Source organism: Ursus americanus, chromosome 8, assembly GCF_024610735.1.
Source record: "Ursus americanus isolate L20-20 chromosome 8, mUrsAme1.1.p, whole genome shotgun sequence".
In the NCBI taxonomy this organism is placed as follows: Eukaryota; Metazoa; Chordata; class Mammalia; order Carnivora; family Ursidae; genus Ursus; species Ursus americanus.
In genome coordinates, this window is record NC_142134.1 from 81,510,838 (window position 1) to 81,531,721 (window position 20,884).

Here is a 20,884-nt window from a genome sequence, read left to right on the forward strand (position 1 = left end):
ACTGAAGTCGGATGCAGATCACATTGGATTAGAACGTAGACGGGGTTTCTCTGTCTTGGAAAGAGAAGCTTTAACGTACTGTTCCTATACTCCAACGGACTGTGTCCCTAACTCCCTGGGTATATACACTAGTGTGCCAGACCGCAGGTTCCAGGGGCAGAGACCACACCCAAAATGCTCACCAATGTATCCCGAGCACCTGTCCTGGTGCCCAGCACACAGTGGGTGCTCAATGCTTACCGAACGGATGAACACACCTCATGAGTCCTGGTTTTACAAATAGGGTAAGAGCATTCTCTGTGCCAGGCAGGAGCCTAAGGGGCGTGTGTAATATTCTCGGTAACCTTACGAGAGATTACCTTCATTGTACTCTGATGTCCTTGCCATCCAGAGGTCACATAGTTAGGGGTGGTGACCCAGGATCTGAACCAGGTGATCCAGCTGCAAAGACCAAGCTCGTAACCCTCTGTTCTGCCATTTCTCTTCCAAATGTTGGATTCTTCGAATGTCCGTCATTTATGAACCAGCACCAGAGTAAAGCATGGGGCTCCTACCTGGATGAGCTGCTCTGTCGAGGGGGAGACTTCCAGTTCTTTCCGTGTCACCCCAAAGCTGCCTTTCAGGCTCGTGTCCTTGACCTGCTGCTGCAGCAAGGGCACCAGGTACCTCAACGTGAGCAGCACTCCAAGAATCAGGAGGGTGGAGTGTTCACCCTCAACAGGGACCAGCAAGCCTGTAAGGGAGCAATGAGGTCTCTTAACATCACCTGCTGGGGGATTCAGGGCTTAATTTGTTTAAAAGAAGAGACCCAGAGAGGAACCGTGTTATGAAGTTGGCAGTGAGGGATAAAGATGGCACACACACTACTGTGGGAAAATATACAGGTATCTCATCTAAAGGCCAAAATCCAGGAGAGACTTTAAAGGGTAACCTTCACATCCTTAGCTGAGCAAGGCCCGTTAGAGTGAGTTTGGCTGCATCTGAATGCCAGGCAGTCTTTTATACCAAATATCCATATGCCCTCCTCAGCCCCTGCTTGTGCTGATTTCCATAAACAACTCCACACACAGGAGAAACCGTCAGCAGAGAACCTGCAAGGATCCCAGGCTCCACTCCTGGCCTCGGGGACTCACCACACTCAGAGCCCACACGGACAGCTATGCAGTCTGCCACACAAGGGCCAGGCTGAGGGAGGCGGGTGGGGCTGCACACTGCCTCACACCCACCACCTGCTAGCTATCCTCGGGCACAGGGGCGCGTACACTCCTGCACAGAGAAGGCTCCTTGTCCCAATCGTCACAACACCCAACATGGGCGCATGGCAACCTCAACACAGTTCCCATTCACTAGTCAGTCAGCACCAAAGGGCCTGGGCTGGGAGCTAAGGGATTGCCTGATTTTAAAGAACTTAAAAGATGTGTCTCGGGTAAATGCTAGAGACCCCAGCACACCATGGGGAAAATCACTCACGACTACCTCTTACCTAAGAGCACATTTAGTAGCCAGCTGTAAAAGTACTGCGTCCTTCTCGAGTGCTGGCAGATGCTCACTGCTGAGCCAGCTGCCGTCCGCCGAATGGTCGGGGAGCTTGACTTCAGATTCGCTATGAAAGCCTTTAATAGAACCTAGGGCAGCAAAAATCCAAGTCGATAAAAGACAAAACTCCTATGAAGCTTATCATGTTATTTCATAAAATTACTCCAAATTCTTACAGAGTATAGGTTATAAACCACTGGACTTTCCTACAGTTAAGTAAAAACGCCCCAAATTTGGGATATTCCACAGCAGTTTGCAGAAGTAGTCTATTTACTTCCTCACTGTAAGGAAGAAAGTATCTATGTCCTCGACCAAGAGTGAAACCCTGAGCTTCTAGAAACATGTACCCACAGCATTTGGGTACAGGGTCAGTAAACGACATCACGTAAAATAAAGACAGTAAAGAAAAAACCTCGAATAATGAAGTGAAGGAGAAAAGTGTAGTAGGCAACTACAGCCACGTCCTAGCCTGACGGCTTGCAGACGGGCTGCTAATGCCACTAAAAGAGGCTCTCTGGTCTGGAGAGCATGCGAATGAGCTGAATCGTACCGCATAGCGCCCACAAGTGTTTTCCTAAGGAGAGAAGAAGACCCTGTCACAGAACCTCCAGGATAACCCAAAGGAGAGCATGCTAGCATTCCAACGATGGGCATTTAAGTCTTTTTATTTTTTTTAAGATTTTATTTATTTATTTAACAGAGATAGAGACAGCCAGCGAGAGAGGGAACACAAGCAGGGGGAGTGGGAGAGGAAGAAGCAGGCTCATAGTGGAGGAGCCTCATGTGGGGCTCGATCCCATAACGCCGGGATCACACCCTGAGCCGAAGGCAGACGCTTAACCGCTGTGCCACCCAGGCGCCCCTGGGCGTTTAAGTCTTAACAAAACTATCCAAAGAATGTAAAGGCATGGGGGCGCCTAGGTGGCTCAGCTGGTTGAGCACCCAACTCTTGGTTTCAGCTTAGGTCGTGATCTCCTCGTCGGGAGATCGAGCCCCCATATCGGGCTCCCTGCTCATCAGGGAGTCTGCTTCTCTCTCTCCCTCTGCTCTGCCCCCCCATCGTGCACTCTCACCCCCCACCATAAATAAATCAAGAAAGAAAGAAAGAAAGAAAGAAAGAAAGAAAGAAAGAAAGAAAGAAAGAAAGAAAGAAAGGAGAAAGAAAGCTAAAAGAAAGGTGTGACCATCTAGCTTCCTGAGTTTGGGAACTAGCTTACGTAAGAACACCGATTTCCATCACTCTAAACCCCACTCAGAGCAATGACTTGGTCCCAGTTGCTGTTCAACATGCACTGAGCAAAGCTATCTGGGCCAGGGACACCGTTAGGGCCCCACCACGGAGGCGTGAGCCCAGGCAAACGAGCAGCACATTAACAGACTAGCATCTGACTCATAAAAAAGCTCCTTCTTCACAGTGTGGTTAGCATCAACTGGTTCTCAGAGGTCCATCAATTCCTGGTGAATTTATAGACTAGATGTCTGGAACCAGAGAGGCAGAGGACCAGACCCTCAGCCCCAGGTGTCCCCGTGGTTTGTGGTCTCCAGTTCCTCCTGCAGACAGCACCAGGAGAACCCAGTCAACTTATCTCAGACAAACCTTCTTAACTCTGAGAAAAGGTAGTGGTACCTTAAAGTAACTCATCTGAGTGAAAACACATATACATACATCATTGAACTAGTACGAATCATTCCGTATCAGTCCACACTTACAAGCACAGTGAAAGCGGAGCATTATTATAAAGAGTGAGCCCACGGTGAACTTCAATAGTTTGGAATACTAAAATCAAATCTCAGAGTTTGAGGGGGCCTTCCCAGGTCCAAATCCCACAATGTTGAGAAGGCCCTGGAGAAGGCAGCTGGCAGGAGGTCCCCAGACCACGTGTAAGCTCTTTGCATAATGGGGAGGAAGTGGCTAGATTTTAGGGCAGACAGCTCCACTTTTCAATAAATGTGTAGGACACTTAATGAGTACTTCAAAAGATGCAAAACTATTCAACTTTAGAGTCAAGAGTACTGTAGGGGATGGAAACAGAAATTAAAATCAAAATACGACACCAGGGCACAATCACGAGAACGGCTAAACTTGAAAGGGCCCGCGGCAGTGGGGTCCAGGAGGAGGCAGAGCCGCTGGGGCTCTCGCTCGCCACGGACGCTGGCGTGAGCAGGAGCGGACACTCGACAGAGCTTTTTAGCAGCGTCTACCGAAGGTGAAATACATGTCTTTACAACCCAGCAACCCCCGTTCTAGGATCCACAACGGTGGGCTGTACCTGTGCTCCAAACGACACACGCAAGAGTGGGCACAGCAGCAGCGCTCGCCACGGCTACAAAGTAGAAACGGCTGGATGCTCTGCTGTAATAAATGGTAAGCCGTGGCGTGTTCACACAGTGGCGTGCCCCACAAGTATAAAAACTGTGTGAATTCACACCGACGACATGAGAGAGTCTCACCGACTTCATACGCAGCAACAAACAACAAAACCAGACAGAAAGAATGCACCGCTCTACAGACGTCAAATTTAAGAACAGCCCCATGGCTTCAGAAGCCAGGTCAGCGGTCACTGCAGGGAGGAGAGGGGAGCAGTGACAGGGGGCGGGCATGAGGGGCTCCCAGGAGCTGGTAATGTTCTACATCACTTTGTGATGGTTCCCCAAGGGGCACAGCAGTAACTGCCGTGCTGCCCTGTGTGTGCACGACACGTGAGTCTCGGTGTGACAGGTCATCCCAAGAATGAAAACACACCTGAGGTGAGGAGACTTCAGAGCAAACGTGTTACGCTGCATGTGTGAACGAACCTCTGACACCCAGACACTCCCTTAAAACCACATGCACAAGTTTTAAAAAGCACTGACTTACAAGGACAAAAAGAACAGGACAGGGACAAGAGCAGACGAGAGGTGTCCACAAATTCTGCAAGCTAGAAAGTAAACAAGTGCTGACTGCCTACCTTGCGGCCCACAGGAAGACACTCGCAGGTAAGCTTTTTTGGGAGTTGGGGGTGGAGGATCTGAAGGCCACTAACAAAAGCCAAGTTCACTCAAGCCACAAAACTGCAAGAACAGCTTGGGCTTGGGGGACCCCAGAGACCTCTGAAAGCAGCCTGTCTGCCCCTGTGTGCGCTGCCGGCCACTCAGCCCGGGGGCAGCCCAGGACATAGTCTTCGCTTCCCACCCCACAAAGACTGGGGCATAATTTCCAGAGATGTCAGCATAGCCAACGTCAGACATGAGGTACAGACAGAAAACAGAGAAATGAAGAAAAAGTGTGCATTCTGACCGGTGAGACTGTTGGCCCCATCTATCCCAGGATCCCAGGACAAATGCAGCCAGGCTTGCCTCTCCAACGGAGAATGAGGAACTTTCCTCTAGGGATACTGACCGCCTCAAGAGGAAAAGACTTACTGAGACTGACAGTGGGAAAGGAGACTCAGCATCCACCACCTCAGGAAACCCGCCACAGGACAGACCCTGCCACACACTTGCTTCCAACAAGCTTTTAGAGTCTCACTCAAATGGACAACTGCCAACATAAAAGTGAAAGACCAGGAAAGAGAACAGAGGAAGTCAGAAGAAACAGACAATGCAGAAGTCAAAGAAAGTTCTCAAGAAAACTGTAATCAATATCCTCAGAAGAGAAGGAGTGTATTCACAAAGCAAGAAGAGGATGCCATAAAACATAAACATTCTGAACACAAGAAGGAGCTCTTAGAAATTAAATATACAACAGCAGGAACAAAAACTCAACAGAAGGGTTTGGGATAGACATCTAGAAAGTACAGAAAAAAAGAAAAGGAAAACAGAAATAAAACATAACACAAATTCCATCACAACAAGGGAGTATGCCTACAAAGGCAAAGACATGGCATCTAGAAATCAGGCATCCAACAGGAGAGCAGCAAAAAAAAATTCCTAGGAGGACAGCAAAGAAGTCCTCAGACCTAAAGAGTATCTGGAACAGACTGGGGTAAACAGCTGGAGAATTCTAGGACAGAGGACCCCAGTGGAGAAAACGGACCCAATAAACTATCTGTCATGTCGAGAATTGCATTAAGACACATTTTACAAAGCTGTTGGAAGGTATGAGAAGACATAAACGACCAAAGAATAAAAAGCAAAATAATAAAGAGGCAATTATTAACTCCCAAAAAACCAAAAAGTTCAACAAAGAAATAGAATCCAAGGACAGACCATAACTAGTTGTGACTATTACTTGGGCATGATAATGTCACACTGAATACTGATATAACTACACTAAGAAGATGAGAGCCAGGTTAGTGCTAAGTTTATCTTTCATAGTAAAAACAAAACAAAACAAAAAACTAGGAGCACATTGCTATAATACACATGCTATAGAGCATGCTATCTAGAAATGTAGAGGGAAATATCAAAAGAAACACTAACAAAGGACTGACCCACAAAGAGGAGGAAGTTAAGAATCTATAATCTTCAGACTATGTGGCAGGGTCACAATTTCTTGACAATAAAAACAAAACATGACCGTGGATGGGGAGGTTGCTTGTTTTGTTTGTTGAGGCACAGAACAAACAGGAAGGCAAGTGGTCCCCACTGGCTACAAGGCCATCATCGGTGGGCTTTCTCCTGCCTACACTCCTGGGACAGTCACCTCTCCCAAGCTAGGTTAAAGAGTCAATCTAATACACCAAAAATCAATCTGTTCTGGAAATCACCTTTTGAATTTACATCTATATACCCTCTCCCTACTTGACTCTTCACTGCATAAGAAAGTGGAAATAGAAAGAAGCTCTTAGTGTGCCTCAAAATAATTAAAAAGGTTTTCATCTAAATCATTAAGCACAGTATAACTCAAGAAACACTCTTGAATGACTGCCTGTCCAAAAGCCCTAACTGCCCACAAGACTCATTCATGTTTGTGACTTGAGGTAATAATCATACCTTAATTTCATTGTCATTTGCAAAATTGCCAAAAGAAGCCATAATTTTGGGTACAGCTGCAGCCAAGGTCTCCTGAACAGATTCCTCAGGTCTCTTGCTTATTCGAGTCAGGCAAGGCAAAAGGTTTACCAAGTAAGGCCTGCATATGTGAAAGGAACAGGAGTTATTCTTCCAGGTCTACTTTAGTGAGAAATATAAGCAATTATTTAGTACCTGTTAGGGAAGACCCAGTTTTTATATGCAAAACAGTCCTTAACAGAAAGGAGACAAACCTCGGCAAAAAGAACAGGAGGGCTAAATGCAGACCAAGTTCAAATGCTGGGAGACAATCATCATTCATTTCCCCTATGATCACAGAGGACTCTCAAAAGCTTGTTTTAAAAATTGTCTGTAGTAAATTATAACAGTAAAATACCCATATTAAAAATTAGAAAATAATAGATAAGAAAACATCAATTAAAAAAAGAAATGAAAAAGTTTTCTTGAAAGGGAGCATTATGAGGAAATATTTTTAAGTGTTCAAACTAAACAAGGCCTTAGAGATAAGACCTGGCCCTCCAGAGACGAAGTGCAGACAGTGCAGGATGCAGGAGAAGCCAGTCACTGGGCAGAAGGCTGAAATCACATGAGTAACCTCAACACACACAGGACTAACATGACAGGCGCTTTCTCGTGGCAGAGATAAGCAGGTATACACCTCGGACTATAGCAGAAAAGCTAGGCTGCCTTAAGGAGATGACGATTTTGCCGGAAAAAAAAATAAAACAGGCATGACAAGCAAGAGAAACCTGCCTGACTTTTTGAAGAAGCAAAATCAGGCCAATGAGTCAACTGAGAGTGTCTGAGATGATGGTGGCCACTGGAGGAAAGATCTCCCTGGGTAAGGAGTCTGGATTTTATCTCAACAGCTCTGGGAAATGAGTAAAAAGTTTAAGTAAGGGAATGAGATGACCCATCACATTTTTTAAGGTCACTCTGGCTGCTATGTGGAGAACTCGGAGTGTGTTGCTTCAGAAGCATAACAAAATCTTCAAAATAAGGGCAGGAAAAGAGAAAGGTCCTGTAAAAAGAAATTTCCTTAGTGATGTATTCTACAGCAGCCACAGAAGATTCTCATTAAACTCAAACTAAGTGGGATAAATCACTGTAGCCTATTAACAGTGAGCGTTTCAGCCCCTGCATCAGTTCCTCAGGGACACAGCCAAGGGTCTACGGATATCAGTTTTGCCGGTTCAGAAAGAAGGCACAGATGAAAACTAGGGTCTTCTGATTCTCAATCCGTTAAGGACAGACTGTTCGCAGCAGTCAGGCTTTATTCACAATTCAACAGTCACAGTTTGAACTCACGTGAAACCCAAAGGCATATTTTCCTATAAGCAACGATGAGACTGGTTCTCAACCTTCGACCATGTGACAAGTATCTTTTCAGCAACCGGCACGTGCAGACACAGTTCTCAGGGCCAGGCTGTAGCAGAGGACAGACAGGGAAGACCCCCGCTGTCCTGGGGTGCACAGCTCTGTCTCTTGGGGGGGGGGGGGCGCTGACAGAAAATGAACAAGCACACTGATAGTGTCCCCAAGTATTTCTGAAAGTGAGAAGTGCTACGAGAGGAACACCAGTCAAGAAACACCGACCACGACTTGGAGGGCAGAGGCGGACAGCATTAGACAGAGCTTGGGGAAGACCTCTGAGCCAGTGACACCGGAGCCGAGAGGGAAAGAGGCCACAGGAGCTGGCTCCCATCAATTGACAGTAGTAATAATCCAGAGCGCACAACTTACCTGCACTTCTGAGGCCGGACCAGGTGAGCCAGCTCAGCAAACCTCCACAGGGCGGCGCGCAGGCTGCGGGGAGCACCGTTCTGAGTGGGTTGAGAGCGGCAAGTTACATTTAAAAGCCAGGGACGCTACTCCAAAAGGACTTCATAGAAACAAGAGCATTTATGTGATCGTTTATTTCTACGTTTAGACACAAGGCCACGTAAACGCGTAATGGCTGCAGAAGCGTCACGGTCTCGGGGCTTCAATTACAAAGACGGAAAACTTAATTCCCATTCCATTTCATAAATAATGAAGAGGAACCCCATGAAGGAAAATAAAGCAGTGAAGTCTACTCTACCAGCAGCATTTCCGTCTAACACTCCCACTTAGTAAATAAAAGATAAGATCTCACATACACTCGTCAATCCAGGGAAGTAATATCATTTGCTCAATAACAGAAAATCAAAGCCTACCTTTTTTATTTCCTTATAGAGTTCTAACTGTAACCTCGGAAGACTGGAGTCCATCAGCGCCTGCAACAAAACACAAGAGAACTGTTCCCGAAGACTCATTCTACCAGCCTGGGAGAAAACTGAAAGGCAACTAAAATTTCAACTTGGGGGCAAAGTGGAATATAGCAGCACCTAAACTAAGAACCTGCTCGTTACGAAAGACGCACATATAGACAGGAAGCCACTGAATACACTAGACACAGGTCGCTCACTTGAACAAAACATAGAAGGGAAAGAACTTAACTCGACATACAATCAAATACCACATAACACTGAAATCCAACAGTAGGTGGTTCAAATTCATTCTAATGCTCTTATGTTAAACCTTTAATATTCGATGAGAGGAGAAAACAACTGCAAGCTTTCCTTCTTCATGGAAGCGCACACAGCCAGATGACTCAATATTAACAATGGCCTGACGTCTGTGGCGCCAGCAGTGCAGTGAGCGTACTTGTAAGGCCAGAGCCCCTCGCTCCGGTGGGCAGAAAGGCTCCGTCCTTTGTGACGCTCCCAGCCCCCCTCCGTGACTCAGAGCCCGCAGCCAGCGAGGAGCCTCATGCTCCTTACAACACCTTCCTTGCCCCCATCCCTGCTCACTTATGGGCCAAACCGAAACTAACGGCCTCCGGGCCAACTTCAACCCCGTAAGAACGGCCGAGGGCAACCACCACTAGCGGCACCAAGTCCACGTTACAGAGGGCTTCTCGAGATGGCAGGAAGGGAGATGGAAGGTTCCTGGCCCTCACTCTCGACCGTGGGAACCCTCCCCTCTGAAATGGTACTGCCAATGGCCTGTCCATCAAGAAGAGAGGAGGGACGTCACGAAGCCTCAAACCAAGTTTCTTTCATGTGATGTAGAGCATATGATGTCTACCACCCGAGTGGCTCTTAGTAAAACTCACATGGGTCCACCTACTGGTTCAGTGAGCTTGAAAGTCAAAAGCAGAGTCACATTTGGGGAGCTTCTGAAGTATCTCAGAAATTTGTAAATCCTAACTCTTGCATTTCAGTTTGTACTAAATCCTTAAGCAAGCACACCAAAACAAACAAAAATATATTAAGATGCTACTTTACAAATAAAACCAAAAGCCACATTCAAGTTTTACTTCACTTTGTTTTATGAACTAATCTCAAACTTACTTTATAACAAGAAAACTAACCCTCAAACCCCTAATAATAGCACAGAATCGGGGTTCCCAGTCACTGGGTGATGGCAATCCGACTGCTCCCTACTCCTGAATCCCTTCCTCACCAAAGTGGACACACCCGATCAGCTGCCAAATCGAGCCCATGACAGCCCACCTCTGCCTCCTCACTCATGCTCTGAGGGCCACCGTCCTGGCTCAGACCTCTCCCCCCCAGGCCTGAACTACCCCACCTCCCACACAGATTATCCGTATGCACATCTTTCTCCAAGGCAGGCTGCACACTGTCACCAGGTTACTCTTCCTAAATAAAGCATTCCGCTGACCACATCAAAAATCTTTGACACCTCCTCACTGTTCACCAAATAAGGGATGAATCCCCTGAACTGACCCTCAATGCCCCACTCGGAGGGCCACCCTCCTCTAAGCCTGTAGAGCCTTCCTGGAGCCCCGGAGAGGCAGGGTGTTGCAGTGGTTAAGAGGGCCCCTAATCTCCTCACTCACCTACTAGCCACCACCTCCAGGAAGTCTTCTCTGCCTCCCCAGACAGAAGACATCTCAGTCTCCGGAGTGCCATGACGACACGCCAACGTCCCTCAGAACTTAGAGTGTGCCACATATTGAGCGATTTCTGTATGAATTGTGCTTCCCCACCTGAGACTGTAAATTACATGAGGCAGGAGCACACTGTCAGGCTGAATCAGAGCCCCACTGCATTTTCCTATATAAATGAAAAGCAACACGTCCCATTTGCTTGGGCCATGAGTCTGGTCTCATCAGAAGCATACAACAACACCCGACAGAAGACAAAAGTCCAGGAGTGGCTTCCAGGTGACCATATCTGTGTTCCTGCCCCTCCCTGACATCCGAGCCAAGGGCCCACACTCTCCCAAGCTTGTCCTTCCTCTGCTACAACGAAAGCAAATCTAGCCAGACCCTGATCTGGCTCCAGCCTGCTGAACCTGAAGAGCAGAGCATCTGAGGAAGCACAGATCTGAGTGCAGCCAAACGCCACCATGTCCACCTTCACGCAGAAAAAGAGGCTGAGACTGACTTCATCTTCACATCCGGGGCCATAACAGGAGAAGCTAGAATCTCTGCACTGGGAGGTCTGACACAGGGGAAATAGGACAGGAGATGGCCAGAAAGACAACCCAGCATTAGGTTACAACCCAGGGTCACCGCTGACAACCACCGCACATACACTAAGCTATTCAGTCCAGCAGTTCTTGGAAACAGGTCACTAAAGAAGACAGGCTTAAAAACAAAGCCTACATATCCAATGGCCAACATCAGAGCAATAAATAAACGTCATTATTAATAAGAATACTTCTTACCACTTGGAGGACCAGTGAGTGGCCAGGATGGTGCTAAGCACGTCATCAACTTTGATCCTCACACATGCACTCACACACACACCACCAAACTCTGACTGACTCCCTTTGTAGGTAAGGAAACTGAGGCTCACAGAATTAAATACACTTTCCAAAGCTGTTCAGTTAGTAGGGGACAGAGGCAAGATTCAAACACAGGTCTCCTTCACTCCAAAATCCATGTATGCTCTATCTGTCTGGCAGGGTGCCTCGATCTCACGTAGTGGGAGGGGGCTGATTCACTTCCTAAGGAACGCTGGGCCCGTGAAGGAGAAAGGAAGGATAACTGCTTGGCCAATGTAAAATGTGACCGTTCTCCAGAGAAAGCCCTGAGAAGGACTCTAAAGAACAGTTCTGTTTATCGAGATCCTAACGAGAAGGGAAATACTCAACTTATCTATGTTAGCTTGTAGTCCTTGGTTTACCCAGCCAAGCGAGGATTACTAGGAAAAGAGCCTGCAAGGAAAATGAAGAGATGTAGGCTCTTCTCCAAGACTTATCTAAATTTCATTGGTGGAATTGGAAGCAGTAGGGGAAAAAAAAATAAGAAAACTAGAAAGGTCCAATAAACAAGGATCCCCGCAGAGAAAGAAACAAGGAGAAAACGATTCCGGAGAGACCTGCAGCGCTAACCACAATGCCAGCACACCGACAGCGGGAGCGCTGAGTCTGCACACACAACCCAAAAGGTCCAGTCATCAAAGGTGACCTAGAAGAAGGTGACCAGGATGGCTTGGGGACACAAAGTAGAAGGGCAGAATGAGAAAAACAAGGGTAGTTTTCTAACACATTAAGAATTATGGAAGAAGGACTTTTATCTTCAAGGGCAGCAGAAAACAGGAGCTTAAAAAGCTCTGGTGATCTTGGCCACAAAGTCGGCCTCAGAAAGCAGCAGCGGAAGAAGATGGTGTCCTCTCTCCGCCCCCCAGCTCGCCTGTGGCCCAAGCACTTTGACTTTCTGGTTCTGCCGTCCTTTCCTGGGAACTCCTTCCGCCCAGCCCCACCACTGACCCCAGCCAGCCCGTTACAGAAGTCACATCTCCTGAGCAGGCCTCCACAGGGGCAGGGAAAGGAAAGGAAGAGAGGCTAGAGACACCATAGGGAAACCACAGATGGATTCCATTTACCCGTCCCCTGCCTTCCCAGGGCCTCGCGACTGCTCCAGGCTCTGCCCAAACAAAAGTTGGTGCCTTAGTGACGTTTTCGCCAAGAACAGCCAGTGGCCACCAGCATGGCCACCTGTGACCTACGCACTGCACAGGCTTCAGGGTGGACCACTGCCTTCTGACTGAGCAGGGGTAGCAAGCGCACGGGCAGATACGAGAGCACCACCCAAGCACACATCAAATGAAACAAGCGCAAACATCCAGAGGGACTGGGCCGCTCACTACAGAAGAAAGTTAAGTTACAGCTTCTTCTCTCAGCCACAAGTCCTGCTCAGAGAGCGCTCTTACTTTTATGACTCTGTTGAGGCACTCGTCAGCCACCATCCGGACATCCGACTCTGCGTCATCACTGCACAGCAGAAAAAGTTCCATAGCGATGCCCAGAAGTTTCTGAAATTCTGGAGAATTTCTAAATAAAAAAAAAACAGAGAGAGACTGTCACAGCCAAGAGGAACCTACGAAGACATGACACTGAAATGCAAGGAGCTATCTGGTATCCTATATGGGATTCTGGAACAGAAAAACAACATTACGCAAAAATGAAGGTTACATTAATATTGATTCATTAATTGTGAAAAACATTCCACAGTAATGTAAGATGCTAATAATTGGGGTAGCTGGATATTGGGTACAGGGGAACTCTCTATACTGTCTTCACAATTTTTCTGTAAATCTAAAACTACTCTAAAATGTAAAAGTTTATTTTAAAAAAGACATTGTACTTGCAAGACAAATTTCATTTTTTTAAAGATTTCATTAAAAAAATCTTGAAAGGAACTGTTTTATATGTAATGAAACTCAATTTTAAAAAAGAGGAAAAAAAGACACTGCTTCAGTCCCAGATAGCCATCTGCTCTCTGCCAGCAGGTTACTTTTACTCTTACTTACAATATGCTTGGAACCCTGGAGACAGTATACCAATATAACTTCTTCACTCCTTTTTATTTTATTTTATTTTTTTAAAGATTTTATTTATTTATTCGACAGAGGTAGAGACAGCCAGCGAGAGAGGGAACACAAGCAGGGGGAGTGGGAGAGAAAGAAGCAGGCTCATAGCGGAAGAGCCTGATGTGGGGCTCGATCCCGTAATGCCGGGATCACGCCCTGAGCCGAAGGCAGACACTTAATCGCTGTGCCACCCAGGTGCCCCCTCTTCACTCCTTCTAAATCTTGCTTTCGATGTGTTCCAAAGCATAACCATATTGCACTGCAGACTACACATGATCACGGTCAGGCTACGGTTTTTGTTCCTCTAGCTCAGTCCTATAAAGACTAGAGTCTATGTAATGCTTGCCAGTGATTTTAAAACGTCTCACTGAGAGGGCCTATCTGGGCTGTCGCAGCCGAGTGGAGACAGGCCGGTGGGCCACATTCGAGGACTGCTTTCACAGCACTGTGAAGAACAGCAGCCAGCAATACGGCCCCTGTATAATGCTGTTATTTTTGAGACCTCAAAATCTGACTGCTATTTCATGATCTCAAGCAGGAATACTCTGAAATGGGGGTCCCTCTCCCTTTCCCGCTACATCCTAATTCCTACCAACGGTCAGAAGAACCACAAACCTAAGAGAAACCAAAGGACCACCTTAGCAACGATGGACAAATACAAGCAAGAAACAAAACACGCCACCCAGCAGCACGTCAGACCTCGTCCGAGTGGATCACAGCTGTGAGAAACGGGCTAAGCTGGAAAGGCCTCGCAGGAGCGGGCACAGCATTCGAATTCCGCCCCAAGCGGTGCTTCGCTACAGAAGCACAGTGTGAGCTACAGGGCTGATTTTATGCTTTCTAATGGGTACATTAAAAATAAAAAGAAACAGGTAAAATTAATTTTAAGAATATACTTCATTTAATCCAATATATCCAAAATATGATTATTTGAACATGTAATCAATAAGAAGAAATTATTGATATACATCACAATCTTTTTTACAGCACATCTCAATTCAAACACAAAATTTTCATCAGCAGTATGTTATCTGTGTTTAGACTTTATAAAACCCACAGATAAAGGTAGGTTCACTTGCAAGTAATAGATAAATAAGTTCTGAAGATCTAATGCATGACATAGTGACTGTAATCAATAACGCTGTATTATGAACCTCAAAGTTGCCTAGAGACCAGATCTTAACTGCTGTCAACACAGAAAAGAAACAAGAACTATGTGACTTGATAAAGTGGTCAGCTAACACCGCTGTGGCAATCACACTGCAGTGTGTACGCACATCAAACCAACACACTGCACACTGCAGACTTACAGCGTGACAGGTCAGCCATGTCTCGATTAAAAGAAAATAGTAGGTTCACATACCATTTCCAACCACGCTTAAAAGTTCTCCAATAACTAGACTGAATATTGATTTTTAAATTTTAATTTTATTAACAAAACAGCAGGCTAATGAGGTTACAGATTTCTTCCTGAGAGAGCTTTAGAAATGTGTCTTTCATGAAACCTGTCCGTTTCACCTGAATTGTCGCGTTTACTGCATAGAGTTGTTCCTAATACTCCCTTATAATCCTGTTAATATCTACAGAACCCATAGTAAACTCGTCCCCCCCTCACTCCAGACACGGGTAATACATGACCTCGCTCCTTCTTGCCTGGTCGGTCAGTCTGATGAATCTTACAGACGCTCTCAGAGAACTCGCTTCCAGCTTTATTGAGCTTCTACAGACTTCTGTTTTCTGTCTCACTAACTTCTGCTCTCATCTTTATGTCCATTCTTCTGCTAAATTGGGTTTTCATCTGCGCTTGTTTATCACACTTCCTGAGGTGGCAGCAGAGGTCACTAATTTGAGACCTTTCGTTTTCTTCTACAACAGGCACCGAGTGCTACAACCCTCCCTCAGGTACACTGCAGCAGCATACCGCAACTTCTGAAATCCTTTGTTTTTATTTTCGGTCAATTCAGAATACCTTCAGATTTCCCCTTTAACTTTCTCTGTGACCCCTGGGTCATGTGGAAATGTGCTACTTGTGTTCCAGACCATCTTTCTGTAACAGATTCCAATTTAATGCCGTCGAGATCAGACAGCACACTTGTATCAATCTGCTTACATTTAGAGACCTGTTGTATGGACCAGCATATGGTCTCTCGGCACGTGTGCTGTGAGCACTTGAGAAGAGCATGGCTTCTGCCGTTCTGGATGGAGCATCTGTAAATGCCGACCAGGCCACAGGGGTGGGTAGTGTTGTTCAAGCCTTCCAGACCCAGATTTTATGTCTGCTGCTCTAAAAATGTTTGAGAGAGGCTACTGAAAGCTGACTATAATTGTGGATTTCTCGTTTCTCCTTACAGTTCAATCAGGTTTTGCTTCATGTATTTCTGAAGCTCTGTACTTAGCTGCATAAACACTTAGGACCGTTATGCTCCCTTGATGAACTAATGCCTTTATCATTACAAAAGTGACCGTCCTATTTCTGGTAATAGCTTTTTCTTAGAAATCCAGCGCCTGATATTAACATAAGCACCCAGGCTTCCCTCTGATCAGTGCTAGCATGGTCAGCCTCTTTCTATTCTTTTACTTTTAAGCTAGTTGCGCCTTTCTACTTAAAATGGGTTTACTGTAGGCGGGATATACGAGGTCTTGTTTTTTCATCAGATCTGAAGAAACTTGTCTCTTACATTTAATGTCATTATTGACGTAAGCAGATTTAAATCTACTATCATACCATTTCTTTCCTTCTTACCCCAGGTGCTCTTTATTTGCCGTTTTCCCTCTTTCTGCCTTCTTTTGGATTGGGTATTTTTATGACTCCTTTTTTGGTTTATTAGCTACAACTCTTCGTTGTGCTTTCAAGTGCTGCCCTGTTTAGTATACATCTTTAATTTATCCCGGTCTGCCTTAACGCATTACACCACTTCACATACAGTGTGAGAAACTAACGACAGTACTGGGTTCGTTTCCTGGGGCTGCTGTAACAAACTACTAGAAACTGGGTTCTGAAAACCACAGGCGCTCGCCCTCCCGCAGCTCTGCAGCCAGAAGGCCAAAATCAGTATCACTGGGCCAAATATCAAGGTACTTCCCTCCAGAGACTCCAAAGGAGAAGGGCTCCTTGCCTCTTAGTGCGGTGGTGGCCAGCACCCCTCAGCCTGTGGCCGCCTCCCCCTGATCTCCAAGCCTGTCTCTGCTCCATCTTCACACTGCTGCCCACACACTTCTGTGTGTGTGTGCGTGTGTGAGAGATCTCCCTCTGCCTCCTTCTCATAAGGACACCTGTGGCTACATCTAGGGTTCCTCCCTGGAAAACTCAGGATAATCTCTCCATCTCACGACCCTTGACTTAATCATGTCTGGGAAGACCCTTTCCCTTCGAGTATATTTACATGGGATTTCAGGGATAAGGACCTGCTGTCTCTGGGGGCAGGGGCACTACTCGGCCGTTCGAACACAAGCTATTTCCAGCCTTTAGGCTAGTGTTGTCACACATTCTACTTCCACATGTCATAAAGCCCCAAAATACATGGTTATTAATTTTGCTGCAAGCAATCCACTAACTTTGAAGAGGTGAAAAATTAGGTGGCAAGTCTTCCAGGCACACGGCACAGCTACCATTCCCTGCTCTGCAGTCCTTGTGTGAGCCCAGACCCCTCTCTGATTTTACTTCCCTTCTACCGGAAACACTTCCTCTGCTATTTCTTAGAGTGGCTGCCTGCTGGATACAAATTGTTTCAGCTTTTGCGTGTGTGACAAAGTCTTTACTTCACCCCTGTTTTTGAGAGAGATGGGTACTGGCTATGCAGTCACACGGTGATTTCCCGCCACGACTTTACAAATGACGCCCTACTGACTGCAGGCGTGTATGGTTTCCAGCAAGAAATCTGCAGCCTCTCACCTTTGTTCAACGTAGCTCTTTTTACGGTCTTGTCTCCACGTAATACATTCCATCTTTTCTCTAGCTTCTCAAATACATAAAATAAAGTCACTGTTTTCATGGTTTTATACAAATTTTATCATCCATGCAATTTCTGAGTCATTTTCAACTGACTGCTACTAATTTTATTTTCCTGTTTACTTACACTCCTGAAAAGTTTTGACTGGACACCGGATCTCATAACTTTTACTTTTTTGGGCACTATGTACTTCTGAATTCCTATAAACACTCCTGAACTTTGCTCTGGGAAGCAATTATGTTCCATGAAAGAGTACGATCTTGGGTTTCACCTGTAAGCTTTATCAGGCAGGACCAGAATAACATCTTAGTTTGGGCTAAGTTAACCCCACCGTGAGGGCAAACCCTTCTGTATACTCCAGCCAAGGCCCAGGAAAGACACTGTCCACTGTGGCTAGTGTGAACAGGAGCTCTTCCTGGACCAGTGTGAGTTCCAGCAGGTGTTCCTCCTGGTCCTTCTGGGTGATCCTATCCCAGCCCTAAGCTGTGTCCTCACAAGCACCTGCACTTCCATAGGAGCTGAAGACTCAAGGATCCCACCCTCCACAGGCCTCAGGGACCATTCCGTGCAGCTCTCCTCTTCGGTGTTCTCCCCACTTGGCTGTAGCTGGCAGCTCTGTCTGTCTCCTCAACCACGCAACCCACGGCTCTGCCTGGGTTTCCCCTCCCCGCATGACTCCTTCCAGACAGTAACAGGGGGAAGTCATATGGCTCCCACACTAGTATTCCATTTTTCGAGGACTGCTGTTATGCTTTGCCTGATGTCTTGAAAACCACTGTCACATATATTTTGTCCATTATCAATTGTCTTAGGCAGGAAAGTAAATCTGTCTTTGGTATTTATCTTGGCCAGAGTAAATATCTTTCTTGATATTTAAACTTAAGTTGTTAACATAGTGTTAATAAATTTTCTGGTCACAAATACACATACCTAACTATCATCTTTTATAAAGTTAACTAACATTCCCGTCTATAAATATATCTTACTTTTTTAATTCCCCAACTGATAAGTCATTAAGATTATTTTTAATTTTTTAATGGGATGAACAGCACTGCACTGACATCATCACACATTTCCCCGAGGATAACGTCCTCAGGTGAGACTGCCACAAAGATGACAATCTAAAGCTTGATATTTTGCCAAAGTGCCTTTTAAGAAGGTTGTATCAACTCTGACAAAAATCCTTAGAATTTCTTAATGTTTGTCAATTTGACAGATGGAAGCTATTCTTGTTTTTGTTTTAGTCTCTTTCCCCTGATGACTAGTAAATGTGAATATTTTCCCACAGGAAACAAAAAATACATGTCAGCTGTCAGGTTCACTGGCCCACACATATTTCTTACTTCCTGAGCCACCTGGTCATGTTCTTTGCTTACTTTCCTATGGCTGATAGTCTTTTCCTTAATGATTTACAATTGCTCTTTATACAGCTCTTAAACCTTTGATATATATGCTGTCAATACCATCCCCAAGTTGAATTTACTTTCAAGTTTGCTGAAGGCAGATTTTGACATACTGAACTATACGCCAGTCAAAACAGTATTTTCCTTTACATTTTTAGTCTTCTTCCACCTGAGATCAATTATCTTTTTCTAATAACAATTTCATTTTTTTATATTTAAGTAATTAACCTGACATTTACGTCTGTTTGCAACATGAGGCACAGACATAAATCTCCATGAGTCATTTGGTTCAATAACCCATCGCTTCACTACTGGTACAAAATGTGATCTTACCATAAATTCACACACACAGATGCACACATACACTCTTCTAACTTTCTATCCCGTATCTTCTTTAATGTCTAACAACTAATTTAATATTGTGTATATCACCTCTCACCATATTGCTGATGTTTCAGATTTTCCTTGCAACATTCATGTATTTATTCTTGCAGGTGAACAAGTTAAAAAATACCCCTACTAGAACTCTGATCAAGGCTATTTAAATTTATGGATTATTCTAGAGAAAATTCAGATTTATGATAAAAAGTCTTCCATTTAGGAAGGAAAGTAGTCCTCTATACCTTTCAGGAAAGCCAACAGCAGTCCACAAATTTTCTGCATTTTTCTTGTCAGTTCCTTGAAATTTTATATGTTGGTGCCACTGTGAATTGGATCTTGAATCCTGGTATTTCCCGACTGACCTACGCTAATATATGGAAAGCTATGGATTTCTCTATGTTTATTTTTACTCAACCACTTTATCAAGGTGCACACACTTAGAAAAGGGTTCCCAGGTAGTCCCAAGAGGAGACTTTTTAAAATCAAATCCCCAGACTACACCTGAACAGAAAATGTAAGTGTGTTTGGGAAAGAGGGCGGTGAGGTATCTTCATTACTGTATTTTTGACAAATTTTCTGGATGATCTTGACGCCCATCCATATTTAGGAACTAGGTTAGATGACCAAATTGGGAGCTGAAGTACACTAGTAGTCACAATACCCATGAAGTTTTAGATGACTTTCCACATTAAAAACTCCAGAAGTTACCACTGAAATAACCCCACTGGAGACAAGGTTAGTATATCACAGAAGCCTCAGAAATGTACCAAAGATTTAGTTATATTCAAGGAGAGATCACAGGAAATACCAGGTATAAAGAACATTTCATAAATAGAAAACTATCAATTTAAGCTCTACACTCTGAAATTCCTGCAAAGTATGGAAAGTATATTAAAACTAAATTGTTCTTTGATCTGATGACACCAAAGACGACCCCTCTGGCTCCATAAAATACCCCATCAACATGTCCCTCTGTAGAACAAGAAGTATGACCATCAGCATTACTCCATAAAACAGAAGAAATAGACCATTGTGAAAACCATTAACAGCTACTATTTCGATTTAAGATGGCAAACTGAGCCACAAACCAGTCCTAAGATATCCCAACATACTTTACTAATATGAAAATCTAAGCCGACATTCCATCAATTCCACTGAGAATGATGAAAGAAACTGAGTAAGTACAGAGCAGGAAACATTCCAAGTGGAAGAGAGTACGTCTCCTGGATCTGTAAGCTGTCACAGTGAAATGTTCCTGGAGTCCTGGAGGCTGCAGGTCAGATGAGCAGAACTCTGCCGTGGCAGCGACTGCTTGTCAGGGATTGAGGTCACGTCTCATGAGAGCAGTGACACCTGAAAGCTCTGAACAAGACCCTTCACAAGCGTACAGAGCTGTCGCTCCCATGTGGCTACAAACACATATGCAGCATCACCCAATCTCACAAGAGCCCTAAAAATCAGGACTCACCGTTCACAACTGCAGCAACAGAGACTGGAAGAAGTTAAACTTATGCAAAATCAGCTGGCTTATAAGGAGTAGAAATGGATTCAAACCTTTTTTTCCCTACTTTTATCATAGTGTTGTTTTCTACAATAGCATGCTAACTTAGAATTTTTATTTTCAGCACATACTCTCATTTGTTATTTCATTTGCTTCCCGCATTTCTACAAATTAGAAAAAGAAATCATCCACCACATTTCCCAAACGATGGAACAAGTTCAGCTAAAATGAATTATTATATGTGATATATTGCATATATCTGTGATCTAATATTATTATTCTAACTATTGTATT

General features: G+C 45.0%; 1 protein-coding gene across 1 annotated transcript in view; it reads right to left on the reverse strand.

Moving 5' to 3' along the window:
* The window catches only part of HTT (huntingtin), a 137,113-nt gene that overhangs the window by 101,066 nt on the left and 15,163 nt on the right, over positions 1–20,884 (reverse strand). Inside the window, exons 3-8 of the mRNA XM_087864327.1 lie at positions 12,696–12,816; positions 8,685–8,744; positions 8,233–8,312; positions 6,451–6,589; positions 1,484–1,625; positions 555–733 (exon numbers count right to left, since the gene is read on the reverse strand). Coding sequence (XP_087720453.1) covers positions 555–733; positions 1,484–1,625; positions 6,451–6,589; positions 8,233–8,312; positions 8,685–8,744; positions 12,696–12,816 — 721 coding nt within the window. The remainder of the gene's footprint in view (positions 1–554; positions 734–1,483; positions 1,626–6,450; positions 6,590–8,232; positions 8,313–8,684; positions 8,745–12,695; positions 12,817–20,884) is intronic.